Source organism: Diadema antillarum, unplaced genomic scaffold (genome assembly GCF_040938485.1).
Source record: "Diadema antillarum isolate AM-2024a unplaced genomic scaffold, OU_Dant_1.0 seq00000348_RagTag, whole genome shotgun sequence".
Lineage (NCBI taxonomy): Eukaryota > Metazoa > Echinodermata > Echinoidea > Diadematoida > Diadematidae > Diadema > Diadema antillarum.
Window position 1 is genome coordinate 2,169,044 of NW_027271358.1, and position 18,365 is coordinate 2,187,408.

General features: G+C 39.7%; 1 protein-coding gene across 1 annotated transcript in view; it reads left to right on the forward strand.

Annotated features, from left to right (window-relative positions):
• The window catches only part of LOC139731025 (low-density lipoprotein receptor-related protein 6-like), a 105,571-nt gene extending 87,775 nt beyond the window's left edge, over positions 1–17,796 (forward strand). Inside the window, exons 9-23 of the mRNA XM_071641908.1 lie at positions 698–838; positions 1,680–1,969; positions 2,373–2,599; positions 3,257–3,438; positions 4,945–5,148; positions 5,430–5,570; positions 5,758–5,951; positions 6,554–6,759; positions 7,063–7,253; positions 8,217–8,414; positions 8,917–9,165; positions 10,104–10,334; positions 15,206–15,460; positions 15,823–16,108; positions 16,905–17,796. Of these exons, the coding sequence (XP_071498009.1) occupies positions 698–838; positions 1,680–1,969; positions 2,373–2,599; positions 3,257–3,438; positions 4,945–5,148; positions 5,430–5,570; positions 5,758–5,951; positions 6,554–6,759; positions 7,063–7,253; positions 8,217–8,414; positions 8,917–9,165; positions 10,104–10,334; positions 15,206–15,460; positions 15,823–16,108; positions 16,905–17,244 (3,335 nt within the window). The 3' untranslated portion in view covers positions 17,245–17,796. The remainder of the gene's footprint in view (positions 1–697; positions 839–1,679; positions 1,970–2,372; positions 2,600–3,256; positions 3,439–4,944; positions 5,149–5,429; positions 5,571–5,757; positions 5,952–6,553; positions 6,760–7,062; positions 7,254–8,216; positions 8,415–8,916; positions 9,166–10,103; positions 10,335–15,205; positions 15,461–15,822; positions 16,109–16,904) is intronic.
• Positions 17,797–18,365: the final 569 nt, after the last annotated feature.

Genomic DNA, 18,365 nt, shown 5'->3' on the forward strand with positions numbered 1-18,365 from the left:
CCAGTAGGTAGGACCAGTGGGTAGGACCAGTAGGTAGGACCAGCGGGTAGGACCAGTAGGTAGGACCAGTGGATAGGACCAGTGGGTAGGACCAGTTGGTAGGACCAGGGATAGGACCAGTAGGTAGGACCAGGGGGAGGACCAGTAGGTAGGACCAGTGGGTAGGACCAGGGGTAGGACCAGTAGGTAGGACCAGTGGGTAGGACCAGTAGGTAGGACCAGTAAGTAGGATCAGTAAGTAAGACCAGTAGGTAGGACCAGTGGGTAGGACTAGTGGATAGGACCAGTAGGTAGGACCAGTGGATAGGACCAGTAGGTAGGACCAGGGGTAGGACCAGTAGGTAGGACCAGTGGATAGGACCAGTGGATAGGACCAGTGGATAGGACCAGTAAGTAGGACCAGTAGGTGTAGGACCTGTGTTACTGCATCTTGTCCTCTTGGCAAGGACAACAACCTCAGATTAAGCTGTGTGCTCTTCTCAAAGGTTCATACATTCAACTGTGACACCAGTTTCTGCCTCTTTAAGTAATAGTAATTGAAATTTAGAGGAAATATTGGAGTAGATACAAAACGTTTGATTTCTTTTAATTTAGGAAAACAAGTTCCAGAGCTGCTAGAGTTGAATTTGAAGTTTAGCAAGTTTATATTCAGATGCCATCTGCTTGTTGTTTTGTGTGTTTGGGGTTGTGCTTCCAGGTGATTATATCTACTGGACAGACTGGCAGAAACGGACAATAGAGCGTGTGGACAAGCACACGGGTGAGAACAGGGAGCTAATCATTGAGAGTCTGTCTGAGCTGATGGGACTGAAAGCTGTCAGCATGACACAGCTACCAGGTATGGTAACAGTTTCTTCCCACCCATTCAGTTCTCCAATGGGAGTAGATTAACCTCCTTGCCTTAAACCAGGGTGTAGTGATATGGAAGTACTGCTTGTTTATGTGAATGAGAAAGAATACTAATGTCCCACCTGAACAGTGATCCATCTACATTGCTTTTCAAAGTTATACTGTCATATTAACACTTCCTTTATCTTTAAAAAAAAAGTATGACATAATTTTTGTTCTGTCTTAGTCTATGTTTGCCAATCATTGAGTACCTTACAATGTCCCAAAGTAACATGGTAAGATCATCATTTTTCCTTTATGCCAGTATGATTCCTGCCAATCAATGCAAAGGAAGCACTGATATCACAATATTTTGCTGCACTTGTTGAAGAAGATAGATTAATGCTCTGTTTGGTACTTTGTCAGACTCATTCAAATTTGATTTTCTAGTGTCTCTCATTTGTGCCATCAGAATATCATGCCTCTGCCCTGAAGGATGCTGCAGGCATTATTGTTTTAGGGTTAACACCTGGCTCCAGACATGTGTTATGCATTGCCTGTTTATTTAATGAAATTATTAAAAGTTTCTATGGTATCATACCTAATGATACTTAACTTGCACATGGTATGAATGTCAATGATGTATCCCATGATTTTGTATTCAGGTTAGTTCCTAGATGTTTGGTTATCTTTGGTGATATGGGACAGTCAGGGCACCGTATTGTCCTTCATATATCAAAGAAAGATGTATGATGTATGTATTGGTTGAGGCAACATTGATGTAATTTTCGAGGGTGAGTCAGATCTAGCAAATGTTAATCTTTGACATTTGACCTTCGCTGATCCTACAGGTACTAATCCATGTGGTGTCAACAATGGTGGCTGCAGCCATCTGTGCCTGTACTGCCCGCGTGGACCTGTGTGCTCCTGTCCTATGGGCCTAGAGCTCCTGGCTGATGGACACACATGCATTGTGCCAGAAGCCTTCCTCCTCTTCCTCATGAAAGATGACATCCGACGCATCTCTTTGGAGACGACCTTCAAGGATGTGGAGATCCCACTTAGTGGCATTGAACAGGCCACTGCACTGGACTTTGACATCCTGGATAATCGTATCTACTGGTCAGACTCTAAAGTTGGGGTAAGCACTAGCTTAAACCTATTTTTACTGGGTAGAGTTAATAAGATGTGCAAGGCTATTTGTCGATGTGGTACTGATGACTTTATGCAGAAGAAACTGAAGCAGATTTTCAGACCAGGTCATATGCAAGTTTTGTTTTGTTTTTGTTTAAATTGTAATTCTGTTATGTGCTAGCACATTGTCTCAATAGGGTAATATTGAAATCTTCAGTAAGAATATTGTGTAGGCTCATGTTTCATGGAGAAAGGGAATAAAATCTTTGTATGTTTGTCTATATATCTATATCTTTGTATTTTGGTTTGCTGTGTTATTTTGTAGTGTATATCTGCCCACAGACTGCCATAGGGATTTTTCATTGATAGTGATGTTCTGTCAACCTCTCTTGTTTTTTTTTTTTTTGCAGAAAATTAGTAGAGCCTTTATGAATGGGACTCACCGTGAGGATGTCATCGAGTTTGGTCTAGAGATGCCAGAAGGCCTTGCAGTCGACTGGCTTGCCCACAACATATACTTCGCTGATGTACGGCGAGGTCGTATTGAGGTCGCCCGTCTGGATGGCTCGTCCCGTCGTGTAATTGTGTGGAAGAATATTCACAGTCCACGGTCTCTGGCACTTGATCCAACAGAAGGGTAAGGAAGACTTCAGCAGGAGAGGTGCATTGTCAAGAGTGATATTATCTTGTTGATTTCAAGAGATTCAGGATTGATCTTGTGTTTCTAGGAAGGAGTCAGTAAGGTTACAAGGTTGAACAGTGTCTTGAAATCACATAATACGGTTGAGAACCAGAACCAAAGCATATAATAAAAAAAAAAAAGATTATATCGTTCTTTGAAATTGGATTCTCGTTCAGTTTTTAGCATCGTGAATTTTCTATATTACTGCGTCTTGTACGTTTGAGATATCATTTAGATTGTGTTCAGGTTTTTTTCTAATTGAAATACCAATAACATTAACAACACCCTTGATCCAGAATAGTACTACAGTGAGTGGCATGGGTAGAGAAAGGGCGACAATATAAAAAAATGTTCTTTATACTATGACTTCTCCAAATGAAACATCAAAATTTAGAGAAGTATCTGCGTACAAATGTGGACCAAAGATTGAAATATGACATACAGGAGGTGTCTTTGACCCACCACCCTTTGGCTTCCAACAATTCGAATGCTTCTCTAATATTTCTCCAGATATGTTTCCTAACATATCTCTAGAGATAAAAATCTTTATCATGTTGCAATGTAGGTGCCTGTACTGGTTAAATCTTTGTCATGTTGTAATGTACATTGTAGGTACCTGTACTGGTGTGAATGGGAAAGGGATGCATACATTGAGAGAGCCTACATGGATGGCTCAAACAGAGAGATCATATTCCGGGGTGGCAGAGCGACTGGTCTCACCATTGACTATGAGGATCGGCGCTTGTACTGGGCATCATTTGACACCAAAGGAGTGGAATCAACCAATATGATTGGTGAGTCACTTGTCTGATATGACTGTCAACTTGATCTTTTACAATGTACAAGTGACAGCCAATCAGATCAAACTCTCTGAATACAGCTGCAAGAGGTAGTTGTGTTTGTTGCTTTGGTACAGTAAGATAAGATCAGCCCCCCCCCCCCCCCCAAAAAAAAAAAAAAAGAATGAAAAAAAAAACAAAACAAAAACCAAGCAACTAAAAATTCATGTAAAGTAAATGACAGTGGAAAATCTCATTATGATGGTATTGATGTCAGTAAAATCATCTAAGATATTGTCTTCCTGGAAATGTTTTTTTAGAAAAAAAAAATCTATTTTATAGCATCTGTAGATTCACAGTGCCCTTGATATTGGAAGTGTTTCAAAATGATTAATTAGTGGCAGTGTTATTCAATTTAGTCATACTCTATTTTTGTCCCTGCCGAACGAGTTCGAGCAGGGGACTATGAAACGGGCTCGGTACGTGTGTGTGTCCGTGTGTACGTCTGTCCGTCTGTCCGTCTGTCCGTCCGTGCGTCCGTGTGTGATCAAAATGTTCAAAATGCTACTCCTTCGCCATTTCTAACCCGATTTTGATTCTGTTTGCTTTATATGATAGCACTACATGGGAGCTTTGAAACTTCTATACAGAATTTCAGTTGTGACCTTTGACCTTGACCTTTGACCTATATTGTACATTTTGCTTCAAAATGCTACTCCTTCGCCATTTCTAACCTGATTTTGATTCCGTTTGCTTTATATGATGGCACTAGGTAAGGGCTTCAAAACTTCTACACAGAATTTTGACCTTTGACTTCTTTGACCTTTGACCTTGATTTTTGACCTGTATTGTACATTGCCTACAAAATGCTACTACTTCGCCATTTCTAACCCGATTTCGATTCCGTTTGCTTTAAGTGATGGCACTAGGTGAGGGCTTCAAAACTTCTACACAGAATTTTGACCTTTGACTTCTTTGACCTCTGACCTTGATTTTTGACCTGTATTGTACATTTTGCTACCAAATGCTACTCCTTCGCCATTTCTAACCCGATTTCGATTCCGTTTGCTTTATGTGATGGCACTAGGTGAGGGCCTCAAAACTTCTACACAGAATTTTGACCTTTGACTTCTTTGACCTTTGACCTTTATTTTTTACCTATATTATACATTGGCTACAAAATGCTACTCCGCCATTTCTAACCCAATTTCGATTCCGTTTGCTTTGGTGATGGCACTAGGTGAGGGCTTCAAAACTTCTACATAGAATTTTGACCTTTGACTTCTTTGACCTTTGACCTTGATCTTTTTACCTATATTGTACATTTTGCTACTAAATGCTACTTCCGGCGGGGACATATATTACGCACCACGTAATTTCTACTTTTCCTTGTTCTTTAATGGAAGGAAATGACCAGTTATTTCTTACTAGTAGCCATTGCTTTGTTACTTCTGCATTTTAATGATGCTGGATCTGTTGTACAAATACTGGACTGCATATATTTATCAAATGTCTTCGCAGGTCAAGATCATCGACGGCTGATCTCCGATGAGCTCCCATACCCGTTTGGGGTCACCCAGTTCCGAGACTTTGTGTACTGGTCTGATTGGTCATCTAAAACCATTGAACGCTGCAATAAGACCAGTGGTGCCAATAGAACTAGGATCCAAGGGGGACTGACTGATGTCATGGACATCTTGGTCTTTCATTCCTCTCGACAATCTGGTAAGATGCCATCATGAAAAATATCTGTCATATAGATGATGGTAGCACCAACAAAAAACATTGAGTGGATTAATATTAACCTGTATGTCTTGACAAATATGTGACTAATGACCTTAAAACCACCAAACATTTGGCAATTTTCACTTCTTTGGAAATTATTAGATTAGACTTAGAAATTCTGTGGAAGTAAATTCAATAGCTTGTTCAAATTTTGTGTACAGTTGTGAACATATTCTACTCTTCAATGTGAATGAATGCATTGCTCTTGTATCCCTCCCTAGGCTGGAATCCCTGTGCAGTGAACAACGGGGGATGTGAGCAGCTCTGCTTGTCTAGACCCAACGTAACAAGCAATGACTGGGACTATGTGTGTGGCTGTAGCACCCACTACACACTTAACTCAGACAATGTAACATGTTCACGTAAGTACCCTTAATATTGTCTCCTTGGCAAACATGAGTAAAAAATTTCTCATGATGCTATTCATGATGACATTATTAATGCCACTTTTGTATGTGACAAGTTTGTTTTGTTTTGTATAGGTTTGTTCGTACTGGAGATTGAGATGTTATCATCCTACTGTTCTCATTCATGTTCTGCTACCTCCAGCCCCAGAGTCATTTCTCCTGTTCAGTGTGCGGACGTCCATCAGCCGCTGGATACCAGAGCACCCTGATATCGTCCTCCCCATCCACACTGTGCGCAACATTCGTCGCATTGCGTATGACTTTGATGAGAAGCGTGTCTATTGGATTGACCGTCCATCCAATGACATCAAACGGGCCTATGACAACGGTGTTGCAGTGAGTTTGCTCCAAATTTGGTTTCCTTTCTGTGTTTGTGTCAGAGTCTGATATGTGATTGTTCTCTTTGTCATGCTTTTTTGCAATGTGTGGTTTCTCAACCTGAAGTAGACTCACTGAAACTTCAGTAAAGACTCAAATTGTAAACTAATTATATTTTATGGTCGTAATACTAGTAACACTGACCCTATATTTGTCTCTAGTTGCCATATGGCATTATGTACCACTGCTGTATCTTCTCTCTCTCTCTCTCTCTCTCTTTGTTGATGACAATTTTGATATACTTTGTTGTATATGTACTGTATTATTCCTCTTCGCAGTGTTTATTACTTTTGCATTTACTTTGTGAATTTTTATATGTAACTTGTATTGACTTGCTGAAAACCAGCTTTTTAGCAGAAAGCAATTTTTTTTTTTCATTCCTGTGCTGAAGTGAATACAAGTGCAAATACAAATACAAATCTACAAGTTATAGAAAACTAAGTTTTTGATGAAAATGTCACTATATTCAGTGATATGATGTGTAAGTGGTTACTACCAGTGTTAAAGATGAGTGAGATGTGTCAAATAGCATACTCTAATTGTTGTGTCACCCATTGCAGCCATTGCCATTCATCACCAACCCAAGGGGACCATCTTCTTTTGAACCCATGGACATGGCTATTGACCCCTACAGCCGCCTTCTCTTTTGGACCTGTGCCAACCAGAGCACAATCAACGTCACACGTCTTGATGGCACCAAAGTGGGTGTGGTCATCAGTGACCGCTTGCAGAAGCCCCGCCTCCTTGCGCTGATGCCTGAGAAAGGGTAAGAAATAATTCACAAGTCACAAATTTCAAAAGCAGCACAAAGCTGATGGCAAGCTGGCACAGGCCAGTCTGTATTGTACGTTACAGAATATTGATTGCGCAAACCTGGTTTAGAAATGAAACTGAAAATTTGTCGAAAAATATGGAAAAACAATCCGAATAGGTATCAGAAAACAGAACAAATGTCAGTTTTGATAGGTTTTTTTTTGTATGCATGAATAGTGTCATCGTAGGTTTCAAGACTTCTCACCAATAAAGGTATTTGTGTGGTCTCTTTGCAAACCCCTGTCACCTCCAACAGGCTGATGTTTTGGACCAATCACCGCGATGCACCCAAGATTGAGCGTGCTGCTCTCGATGGCACTGACAACATGGTCATCGTCAGTAAGGGCCTTGGCCGTTTACAGGCTCTGACGGGTGATCATCGCAGTGAGCGTATCTTCTGGGTCAGTCAGGAACTGGAAGGAAAGATCATCAGTACCACTATCACAGGTGAGACTGAGAACTAATGCCCGGGATTAAGCGTCTATTTTGAAGTCTTGTTGTAGCAGTGCTAATCCAGTACTGTGAGGCCATGAGTGTTTTATGTCACTATATGCTGGTATTATCTGCTTTGGTGAGGGGAGTATATATTTGTGTATTTGTTGCTTTTCATATATCAGCTGAGTGTGATTCAGTTTCACCCTTTCAAGATTTCACTTTTTCTCCATATCTTAGAAATGGCTCATGGTATTTTCATGAAACGTAGTACATATGCATATACTGCCTGATAATCTCTTGGAAATTTGGGGGTCAAGCATCAAAGGTCAGGTTAGAATGCTAAAATTCTACCATTTATTGCTGAAATTACACTTTTTCTCCATACGTTAGAGATTACTCAGTGCATAAACTTAGTCAAACTAGAAAAATACATGCATTACTACACAATGATTCTGTAGGGGAAGATTTTAGCCATGGGGTCAAAGGTCAAGTGAAAGTTTTAATATGTCACAATTTACTTCCCGTATTTTGAAAATAGCTCAAAGTATTGCCATGAAAATGGATGTTATCAGTTAGTGATTATTTGGAGAATTGTGGGCAGTGGGGTCAAAGGGCAAGGGTCAAGGTCAAGTGAAAATGCTCAAATTGCGGAATACTTGTTCTCTCTCAAACAATTTAGCCATCCATCTAGATGAAACCTAGTTCAAGATAAAATAAACACTTACACATTTTTGACAAAAATATCATTTAATTTTTTGCCAATTATGTGAAACTCATCACACATTGTCAAGACATTGTACTACAGACCTATTTGGAGAGCCATGCATTAAGGCAGATGCATACCAGTCACCATAGCGATATTTCTAGTTAAAGTATGAGATATATGCATGGATCATAATTACCTTGCTGTTGTTCATATGCTGATCCTTGAAAAACAAGCCTAATTTTGATTTGTGTCTTCTTTTGTGTCTGCAGGCATGGACCTACGAGAGCTGATTGTTGACCTTGCCAATCCTGTGGGACTGACAGTCATGGGTGACTTCCTCTACTGGGTAGAACGGAAGGCCATGGTCATCAAACGGGTAGACAAACTGACCGGCCAGCGTCCCTCACGCATTCGGAGTGCAATTAATGGTCTGACTGACATTCTGGCTGTTGATGGCAACCTCATTGGTAAATATTAACTGAAGAAGCTTGGAATCGAGAGAATGAGAGCTGTGAAAGTGGTAGTACTTTCCATAACAACAAATTGTTCATTGCTTCTTCATTTGATAGCTAGTTATTCTTAGTGAAAGTACTATCAACCATTGAATATCAGATAGTCACCGTAAACCCTAAAATCTACTGAGTATGTGTCTGTATGCAAATTGTCAAGATGGTGTATTCCAGTTAGGAGACATGTCAGTATCAATTCTTGTCACATCAATGTACAATGACCAATGTACAGAATATGGTAACATAACAACAGAGCTGTCACTGTGGAAAGCTACAAGTAACAAGGACATGAGGTATTCCTCCTAGTTATTGTGTGTTGCATGAGGCAGCATGCATTATATTAATCAGATGACAGGTAAATCTATTGAATGGGATTGTTGTAAGGGTCAAGTCATGGTACAGGTGTTTCCTACGTGGAATTTAATTTGAGTTTGTTATTTTTCTCTTTCTCCCTCAACAGATGACCATCCTTGCCTGATTGATAACAATGGCTGCTCCCACCTTTGCATCATCCGTGAGGATGGAACCGGCCGGTGCTCCTGCCCACTTGATCTTGTCCTGGATAGTGATGAGCGGACGTGTGTTGAACCACCTACCTGCAGCCCTAAGGAGTTTACCTGTGTCTCGGGGAACATTGCCTGCATCCCCATGACGTGGAGATGTGATGAGTCCAACGAGTGTGATGATATGAGTGATGAGACGGACTGTGGTGAGTAGAGCCACTTGAGATGATGGAGGGAGTAAACTGCAGGATAAAAAAAGTGACATTAAACCTTCAGTGGTTGAAGGATGAAAGAAAGAGGAGCATATGAAATAGAAGTGATGTTAGGGGAAGATCAGTGAAAATTAGAGCAGTGATACATAAAGATAAAGATATATGACATATAATGAACCATCAGTTTTAAATTAATTCATAAAGAGGCCCCAATTAATGAACTACTCCATATCTTTTCATGTATATACCACCTAAGATCTTGTAAGCAAATTTCCCTAAGTCATTCCAAAGACCCACAAAAGGGCTAGGGATCCCTCTTTCTCGTACATTGCCCCATAACTTTTGGATTCATTACCCCCTTCATTAGGGAATAATTCATTCAACTTACTGTTCTGCAAGCATTTAAGATTTCATATATTACAGTCGTATCATATAATAATTCACACTGCTATTTTTGTGTGTTTGTATATTGTAAGTTTATCATGTCTGATACAGAACAGCTGTTTACATATAAAGCAGTTTGTACCATATAGAAAAAGTACTATACCAATGTAACAATGTATGTGTGTATGTAAAGGTGGAAGTCAGAGAATAATTAAATTCAGAAACTGAGAGAGAGGGTAGGGAAAATCATATAAGTGATAAAGATGTAGTGAGGAGGAAGAGATTAATGAGAGAAATTAGAAATGTGATAGTTTTTATTGTAACTAAAGAAAAAAAAAGTTTGATAACAATAACACAGAAAGGGAGTTAAAAGTTACTGAAAGTCAGGAAAGAGAATCATTAACTTTAGACAAATGAATCAGTGTACATAAACTCACCACTTGTCTCTCACACTTCTCTTTCTGTCTGTGTTGTCTCACCCACCCTCTGTCCATTTCCCTATTCATTTTCACCTCCTCACTCCTGGGTCTGACTGATGAAACCTACAGTTCCCTGCATGGTGGATGAGTTCCGGTGTGCAGGTGGTCAGTGCATTGACCGCTCACTGCGCTGTGATGGGAAAGTGGATTGCCTCTACGGGGACAGTGATGAGATGCAGTGTCCACAGTGTATTAATCCCCACTGGTTTCAGTGCACCAATGGCCAGTGTGTGGTCAAGCTCCATGCTGTCTGTGATGGGATTCCAGACTGCCATGATGGCAGTGATGAGGAGGAATGTGGTAAGTAGTGAAAGGAAGGGGAAGAAAAGTATCCAAGGTATCACAAACTTTCTCTCTACCAGCTAATGATTCAACTCACAAACATATCAGTAGCAACAATGCATACAATAGAATTTATTTCTATTTCAGTTGAAGTCATACCACTCACTCCAGTAATCCAATGATTAGAAATTAAATGCTTCTGAATTTCCCTCCAGTTAGATGACAGGAGTTTGATGTGGTAGTTGTCAGTGAAGTGCAGTCTGTCATCCATACTTAAAACATTCACAGACTCACAGTCTTCTCAAGATTCTGTCTCGTATTCTTGTATTCGCTGCCCCTTTCCAATTTTTGTAATAGAGTAACATGGGATTAAGAATTTGTTCCAAAGAGAAATCTTGGTAGGATAAAGAGACACATAATCAACAGATCAATAAAACTGCAATTGCCAAAGGACAGATAATCAAGATGTAGTGACTATGAATATGACTTTCTCATCTACCATGTTATTGCGTAGGTGTCTCAGTTATGACACATTAGTGCTGATAATGTCTTTCTTGACACATCTTGATTTATATTATGCACAAAAATTGTACATTTTTAGAAAATTTTGTCTATCCCAGTGAAGAAATTGACTTTATCTTTTGAGTTGAGTGTGAACACAAAAACCTGGATTTATATTGAATCAAATCATAGTGAAGGTGCTTGTGGTAACTGAAATTTATGTAACACACTATAACACACTGTAAACTTATGTACAGAGCTCAATATAGTACATGAGATGTCACTATGAGGGAACCAAGGTGGTATACATTTATCAAATGATGTCCTGTAAGGTTGATCGTCAGAAGTTCGTAACTTCCTTGATGTTTGTACATTATCTCTCAGCTTTTAGCTGATCTGTTGCAATTGTGCTGCTCCTGAGAATCTATGCAGCTTTCTTTGATACAGATGTTCTTTTAACAAGATGTTAGATGTGAAGAACTAATCAACAATTTGTCAGAGCAAGCACTAGGGTATAAAACAGAAAATGCTTCAAAAGGATATGATGATGCTGTAGAGATAGCAGCCAGCTGTTGAGTTCCTTTTTCTCTGACGTTTATTTTCTCTTTGTCATCGCAAAACTGAGTGAAAACTCATGGGATTGATTGACAGATCATACAGACAAAAAGCAAGCAAAGTGTTTGACACAAGTTACCTTGACTGTGACCCAATGACTGCCATGGGGGAGGTTTCTTATTGATTCACCTCACATGGATGGAATCAGAAAACTAAGGGCATAGATCACCTTATCCTTAGTATGCTATTTCACAAGATCAAACATGCACCCATCCATGCAGCATTATACATGCCCTGTGATTATAAGTAGAAAATTACACCCAGTGGGCTACCAGGCCATCACAGTCCTGTCTGTATAGGCCTTGTCTTTGATTACTGGTATTTCTTAGGTACATATGCATGCACTGATAAATACATTATGACTGGAAAGCTTGAGCAGACTAAATTAAAATCAGTGATACTTGGCTGGAATACTTTCCTCTTTTCATATTGAGAAACAGGTCAAAAAAGTACTGTACTGATAATGAGGAAAGAGGTAGTAGATGTTATCATAACAATGAGACAAAAACAGAAACACAGAAAACCCACAAATGATTCCATAGCATTACAATGTCTTATTTCTGAACCTTTTTAGGAACCACTGATGTACAATTGACTAGTACTTCACATACACCAACTACTCAGTATAGTGAAGTCACCAGGACTCATCAAGGTACTTCATTATAAGTGGAGCATACACATTGTTTCCACAAGTGACAAGCATCAATTCTAGCAACTGCTGCTTTTTCCAGTGCAAGAAAGCTATTTGCGACATTGCTCCATTGTTCTCTTTTCTTTTTGGCTGCCAAATAAGATGTTCTCAAGGAAAAAAAAAATCACGAACAACAGCAAATTAGCAAGCTTTGGGAAGAGCTATCACCAGGATAGAAAGCATTCATTTGGTCAGTTGCTTCAAGAAATTTGTGTTGTACTTGTCAGCTTTGAAGAGTCTCATCTTTGTTAACTCTGACTGCTGCCAAACCATCATCAGCATCCTGGCTGAAGCTTGAACTATGATCCCATCATTGAATCAGCTCATCAACATTACTGGTCACCATACACCACTAAATCAAGGTTGTTTTCAGAAACCATCAGAAAAATGAAACACCATGCTTTGCTTGTGTTCCTCATTGACTTGAGAGACAAAAACATGGCCACTTTTGCAATCACATTTTTATAGAGGTGTACCCTAGCCAATTTTTGACTCCTGTTTGGGGGTGAAATTGAACTAAGGTCAAAGGTCAATGAATTTCCATTATAAGCAATGTAATCCCATCAGCTTCAGACAACTTGAGATAAGATCCCTTAAATCACATCACATATTCATATCGTACAGACACAAGTCAAGTTTGAATATGATTTAAAGCTTACAGAGACTGAAGGTCAAATGGTCTATGAACTTTCTTGAAAAAGCACTGTAAGTTGCAGAAGTCATGTAGTTGAGATGGGTACACAGTCAGCAAAAAAACGAACTGATGTCAAAATCCATAGGTCAGTTACCTATCCCAAACAACAGAACAAAAAGAAAAGCAAAATAAACACCACATAAGAACACTTTTTACCTTTCTTTTTAGGTTGGATGGTTTGTGCCATAAGTATTTGGTCTCCTAAATGACATACATACAATTTATGGTGGTCACAGGGAGATACATTTACACTGTGATGCAATGAACATTTCTAGTTGTAAGGCTATTGGTTTAAGCTATGACCTGGCCCATGGTAATTCTCTTGATCGAGAGACTTCTGTCATGTTTGTCTTGCCCATCTGGAAGTAGAAGGTATGGAGGATTAGGGGGTTATAGAGAAAGTCACTCACTCTCAATCCATTCATACCACAGACACCATGGTAGTGTTTTATGTGTAGGCTTCTTGGATTATCAGACAGATTTTGGAATGATTTCTTGTCCCATGTTCTTAGAGAGAACAAAAAGTCATTGCCCAACCAGCTTGCAGTAAGCACATTATACTGATCTTCTTTTAGTCTTCTTCTTAGCACACAAAACCTATGATACAGAGTATTAAAGTGGCTTGAAGGGAAATGTTGATTCACACTGTGTATTTTGTTTTTGTTTTTATGCCAAAGACTTTTTTCTGGTTTTGTGTTCACACATGGTAAATATGATATCAGTTGCTGTTGTTAGTGCAGACAAACAATGTGCCTGTATATAACATCAAGCGTACTGTACAAGGAATGTGTGCTAATGTCCTTGTTGCAATGAACATGATCATCCTACTTCCTTAGTATTTCATATTAGTTTATATAAACATGGCTTTCTCTTCTGATTATGACTGGTATCCCAGGTGTTTTAGTAAGCAAAGTGCTTCTGTCTTCATTTCATAATCCAGGCATTCAAAATTGGTGTTCAAGACATTTTGGAGGGTGATTTTGGACTGCAGCTGCATAGAAGCAGTGAAGTTACTCATTTCAGTTATCAGTGCCATAAGTGTTTCATGTCATATCCTGACAGCTTTGGTCATTCAAACAGTCACAGAGCCAAGGATCCATAAGTTGAAACTCTGATCTTTACTCCAAGCCTGTTGAAATCAAGGGAACATTTTAAGCAGTGACTTCACAAGTCTGCCTTCACTGATTATTTCGTGGTTTATGAGTGATGCCCTTGTGTGCTCTGTTCACACATGTCCACTCTGTACAGTATACCTCTTGACTTATCATGCCACTAATTATAGGTCTGACTGTATTTGGATGCCTTTTACCATAATCGATTTAATCCCTGCTATTTTGGAGTCTCAATGCATATAGGTGATGTAAGACATGAATATAAAGATGTAAAGGGAAAGAAAAAACAAACAAACAAATCCCAAAAACAAATATGAATTGTGTACACATAGGGGGAAAATGTAACTGCTTGGATCTGTAGAAATATGCTCAGTATTGTGAGTATATACAATATCGAAGTTGCATATCCAGGATCCTGAGGCATAGATTATTGATTGATTGTGCATGGAATGATAAATTACAACTTGGTTGTAAGTTTATTCGATTCATGGTTTTGGAGACTCATTTGGTTATAAACTTAAGCCCCAATTAATCCACACTTTTAGATGTTGTTAGATTGTGGTTTCATGACTTCCAAATCATAGACCAAAAATATTATGCACTTGTATGTTTATCCAAAGCAAAGACGTAGATAGTCCCCAATGTCTCCAATGTCTGTCTTAAGAGTATGTGAGGATTAATCTAATCCTTTTTGACATTTTTTCTAAAATTCTCTTCTTGGTACAGAGAAATGTTGACATCATTTATTGAAAAAAGCAAGAAAGAAATGATTTAAAGTGCTCCCAGAGAAATCTGTTCATGATATTAAAACATACTTGAATGAGCAGATTTAGAGTATGCACTATGCCAATCACAAGGTCCAGGACCTCCACTTGAACAATTTCCTTTGAACTTTAACCTCTTAATTGTCACTGATTTAGCTTTCATTCAAGAGCAAATTAGATATAAGTAGTTACTCCCTATCAGCGTATCCGAGGGACCCACATTAGTCTGTTCGTTTGCTTTTTTTTAAAAATCCCATTACCTCCATATCATGATACATCGTGAGAGTTGTAGTGGAAGACAACCCAACCTACTGCTGTATGTAAATGTGATTTTTGATGCTGGGGTCCATGTGTAGATTTCTTGAAGATGCTCCATGTTTTATTTACCCCAGATATTAGAAACATAGATGAGAGACGAGCAAAGTAGGTGATATGCAAGGATGGCAGGGAGTGTCCAGTGTATCCCATAGAGACATTCAACAAGGTTTCTTTTCTCCTCTTTCTCCTGGCAGTCCCCATGAGCCCCATACCCCCAGCGAGCCCCATTACACACGGCGGGATGAACAAAGCCCTGGTTGGCACCCTTGTCACTGCTCTCTCACTTGGTGTCATGGTGGTGGGAACCATTTTCCTCTGCCGGCGCTGGGGCATTGGGCAGGCTCGTGGTGAGGATGACTACAGCACCCCAGCTGAGCAGAACAACTACTCCACCGTACTCATGCTGAATCAGCTAGGCAAGGACCATGTGCCCCACAAGTACCTCTCAAGTAAGCCTCCTGGGTGCCTTTCTGTCAGGTTTTGTGTTTGTTTTGGATAGAATGCATGGAAGAATGGTAACAAGATTTGTGCTGTGCTGTGATAAGTCATGAATGGCTCAGTGAATGAATAGAAGTGTAGTATGATTGTCTTGAAGTAATTTAGTGAATGGATAACTGAAGTAATAATGTTGAAGAGCATTTTCTGATGTGACGTAATGATGGTATGAATGATGAATGTCCATGTAAATGAACGATTGCATGAAGGACAAGAAAATCATGTAGTTATAACAAAATTGAATATTGGAAGCTATAGGCAGTATCATGAAAGTTTTATGACTTATCCTGAATTCTAAATGTGTCCTTTACTTTAGATAACACGCGACCACACCCAAAGACCACCAACCTGAACTCATGCTCTTCTAAGATCTCACCAAAGAGTGGGAGTGGTGGTAGCAGTGCTGGACCCTTAGAGAGGATCCTGCCAACGGGGGCGTCGTCATGTAGCTCAGAGATGGTCAGCTCAATGGGCACCAGCAACTACCCAAAGGAGACCCTGAATCCACCACCCAGCCCAGTCACAGAGCGCTCACAGGGCACTGCTGAATTGTACTATGCTGCAGCAGCCCAGAACCCCTCCAGCACAAGCAGATCTTACAAGTAAGTCTTTAAAATGACCAGAAGTGAGCTAGACACTGAGCCCTCAATGGCACAGCCTTCTAGTATCCAAGCCTGTATCAACGGTGATACAATTGACACCATCATTGACCATGTGAAATGCTTCAGAGCAAATATGTCTCATGATTTTGAGTGCTAAAGGCTTCTGCCAGTCACCCTCAAAATATTATTTTAAAATACCATTTGCCACTATCATGTAATAGATATTGCCATGTTTACATGTAATGTCTGTATCAAATGTATATTAGCAGTTAATAACATAATGTACCACAAATTCTGCCTTTTATAGTCAACTTCTGTGACGTTCTTAATTGGTCATTATTTGAACGAGGCATAGACACGACCCCTCTGAGAAGCAGGTGCTATAAGCAAAGGAAACGTCATCTATTAATCTGAATAAATGAATCTGAACACCTTTAGGTTGTAGCATTGGAGATCAGTTTGACGGTTTTGCCGTGTGTTTGTGTAATTGCAAGCTTAGAATACTGTATGTTTCCTTGATGGGAGCCCAAGATTGTTTTAAAGCAGTACCTCATGTCTCTGAACACTCAGTGAATTGTGAGCTTTGACCATGTATACAGAAATTCATCTCTTTCACTTTTTCCCGACATGATTAGCATGACGAGATGTGTTCTTGACGTCCTTTGAAAATTCAGTTTCGATTTGTCATCAGTCTTCCTGAAATAAGGGTGTTAGTACAATGAGCATATTAACATGTTTTGACCCTGAAATATAATTTGTGACAATTTTTCCTGTCTTTTCAATTTTCAACCTGCAGACATCATAAATTAAGATACTTCCCTCCTCCGCCTACGCCTTGCTCAACAGACGTGTGTGAGGACAGCGAGCCTTACTGCATGGCCACAGCAGCATCGGTGCCACACCACAAATATGCTAACATTTCAAAGTCACGACGGAAAAAGTTTAAGTATAACCACTCAAATATTCTGAATCCAGAGGCAGTGAACTATGACTCGGACCCTTACCCACCACCCCCTACACCTCACAGCCAGTACATGAGTGACAATTATGACAGCTGTCCTCCATCACCGTCAACTGAGCGGAGTTTTTTCAATCCATACCCACCTCCGCCATCACCAGCAACAGACTCCACATAGCAAAGCAAGGAGAGCACAAAGTGTGTTAGCATGATGCAGTGGGACAAACATTTCTTGCTGAACATTTCTAGGAGGATTTCCATTACATGTGGAGCAGTCACCTATTGCTGTCATTTGTCACCAACTCTCATTATATTTTTGTGACCATGTTTATATTGAAACTTATATCAGGGATATATATGTATATGTACATACGTATATATATTATATATATATATTTTTCGTTTTATATTGTTCATTGTAACTGTTACAAACGATATATGTTGAAGAGGTATTATTCATCAGTTGTCACTATCATCTCAAGAAAGAGTGATGACAAAGAGAGCTGGTGGTCTTGTGAAGTGAAGAGGCAGCATTTACTATCCCACAGTCTTCTGTCATTGTCCAGGTCTTTATTAAGAAGTTGTGGATAAAGTCTTGTCACCCAGCCTTTTGGAAGTACATGTCTTAAACCTCCTGGAGGAAATTAACCTTTGCAGGAACCAAGCAACTAGCATGGAATATACTCATCAGGACTAAAGGGGCATTTAAGAATGCATACGTTGTGCACATCTTTGAGTAGAGTTAGTGTAGCTGCTAACATAGTCCCCCCCCCCCCCCCCCCCCCCCCCCGCATCTTCACCTGCCCATCATTGTTACCTCAAGCATGCTGCATCATCCAGCCATGAGCACAGCAGAGAAGCACTGTTGGTCTTCTCCTCATCTCTGCTTTCTCTATGTGGAACTATGCGCTTGGAGTCACCCGTTCTGCAATCTGTTATTTGTTTCACCTCCACCTGTGAGTTGTGGCTCATCACTTTATGGCCAGTGTGATTATTTGTTTATGCAAGATGGATTCTAAGTCCTTGCTTTGGGAGATTACTGCCATAATTGTCTCCTCAAAACAAACCAGAGTGTCAGAAAAGTTAAAACATGAACTTTGTGAATGTGCATGCCGAACAGTAATTTATGAAGTATTCTTCTTTAATTCAAGGAAGTTGTATTCACCATTTAGTTCATTTCATTCTGCAAAAAGTGTTCACAGCATCATCCTAGGCACAGTGTGGATGCAACATACTGTTTTTAGTTCACTGCCTAATGATACCTCTAAAGTTTTATGTGTGCCAGTGTAATGGGAAGTC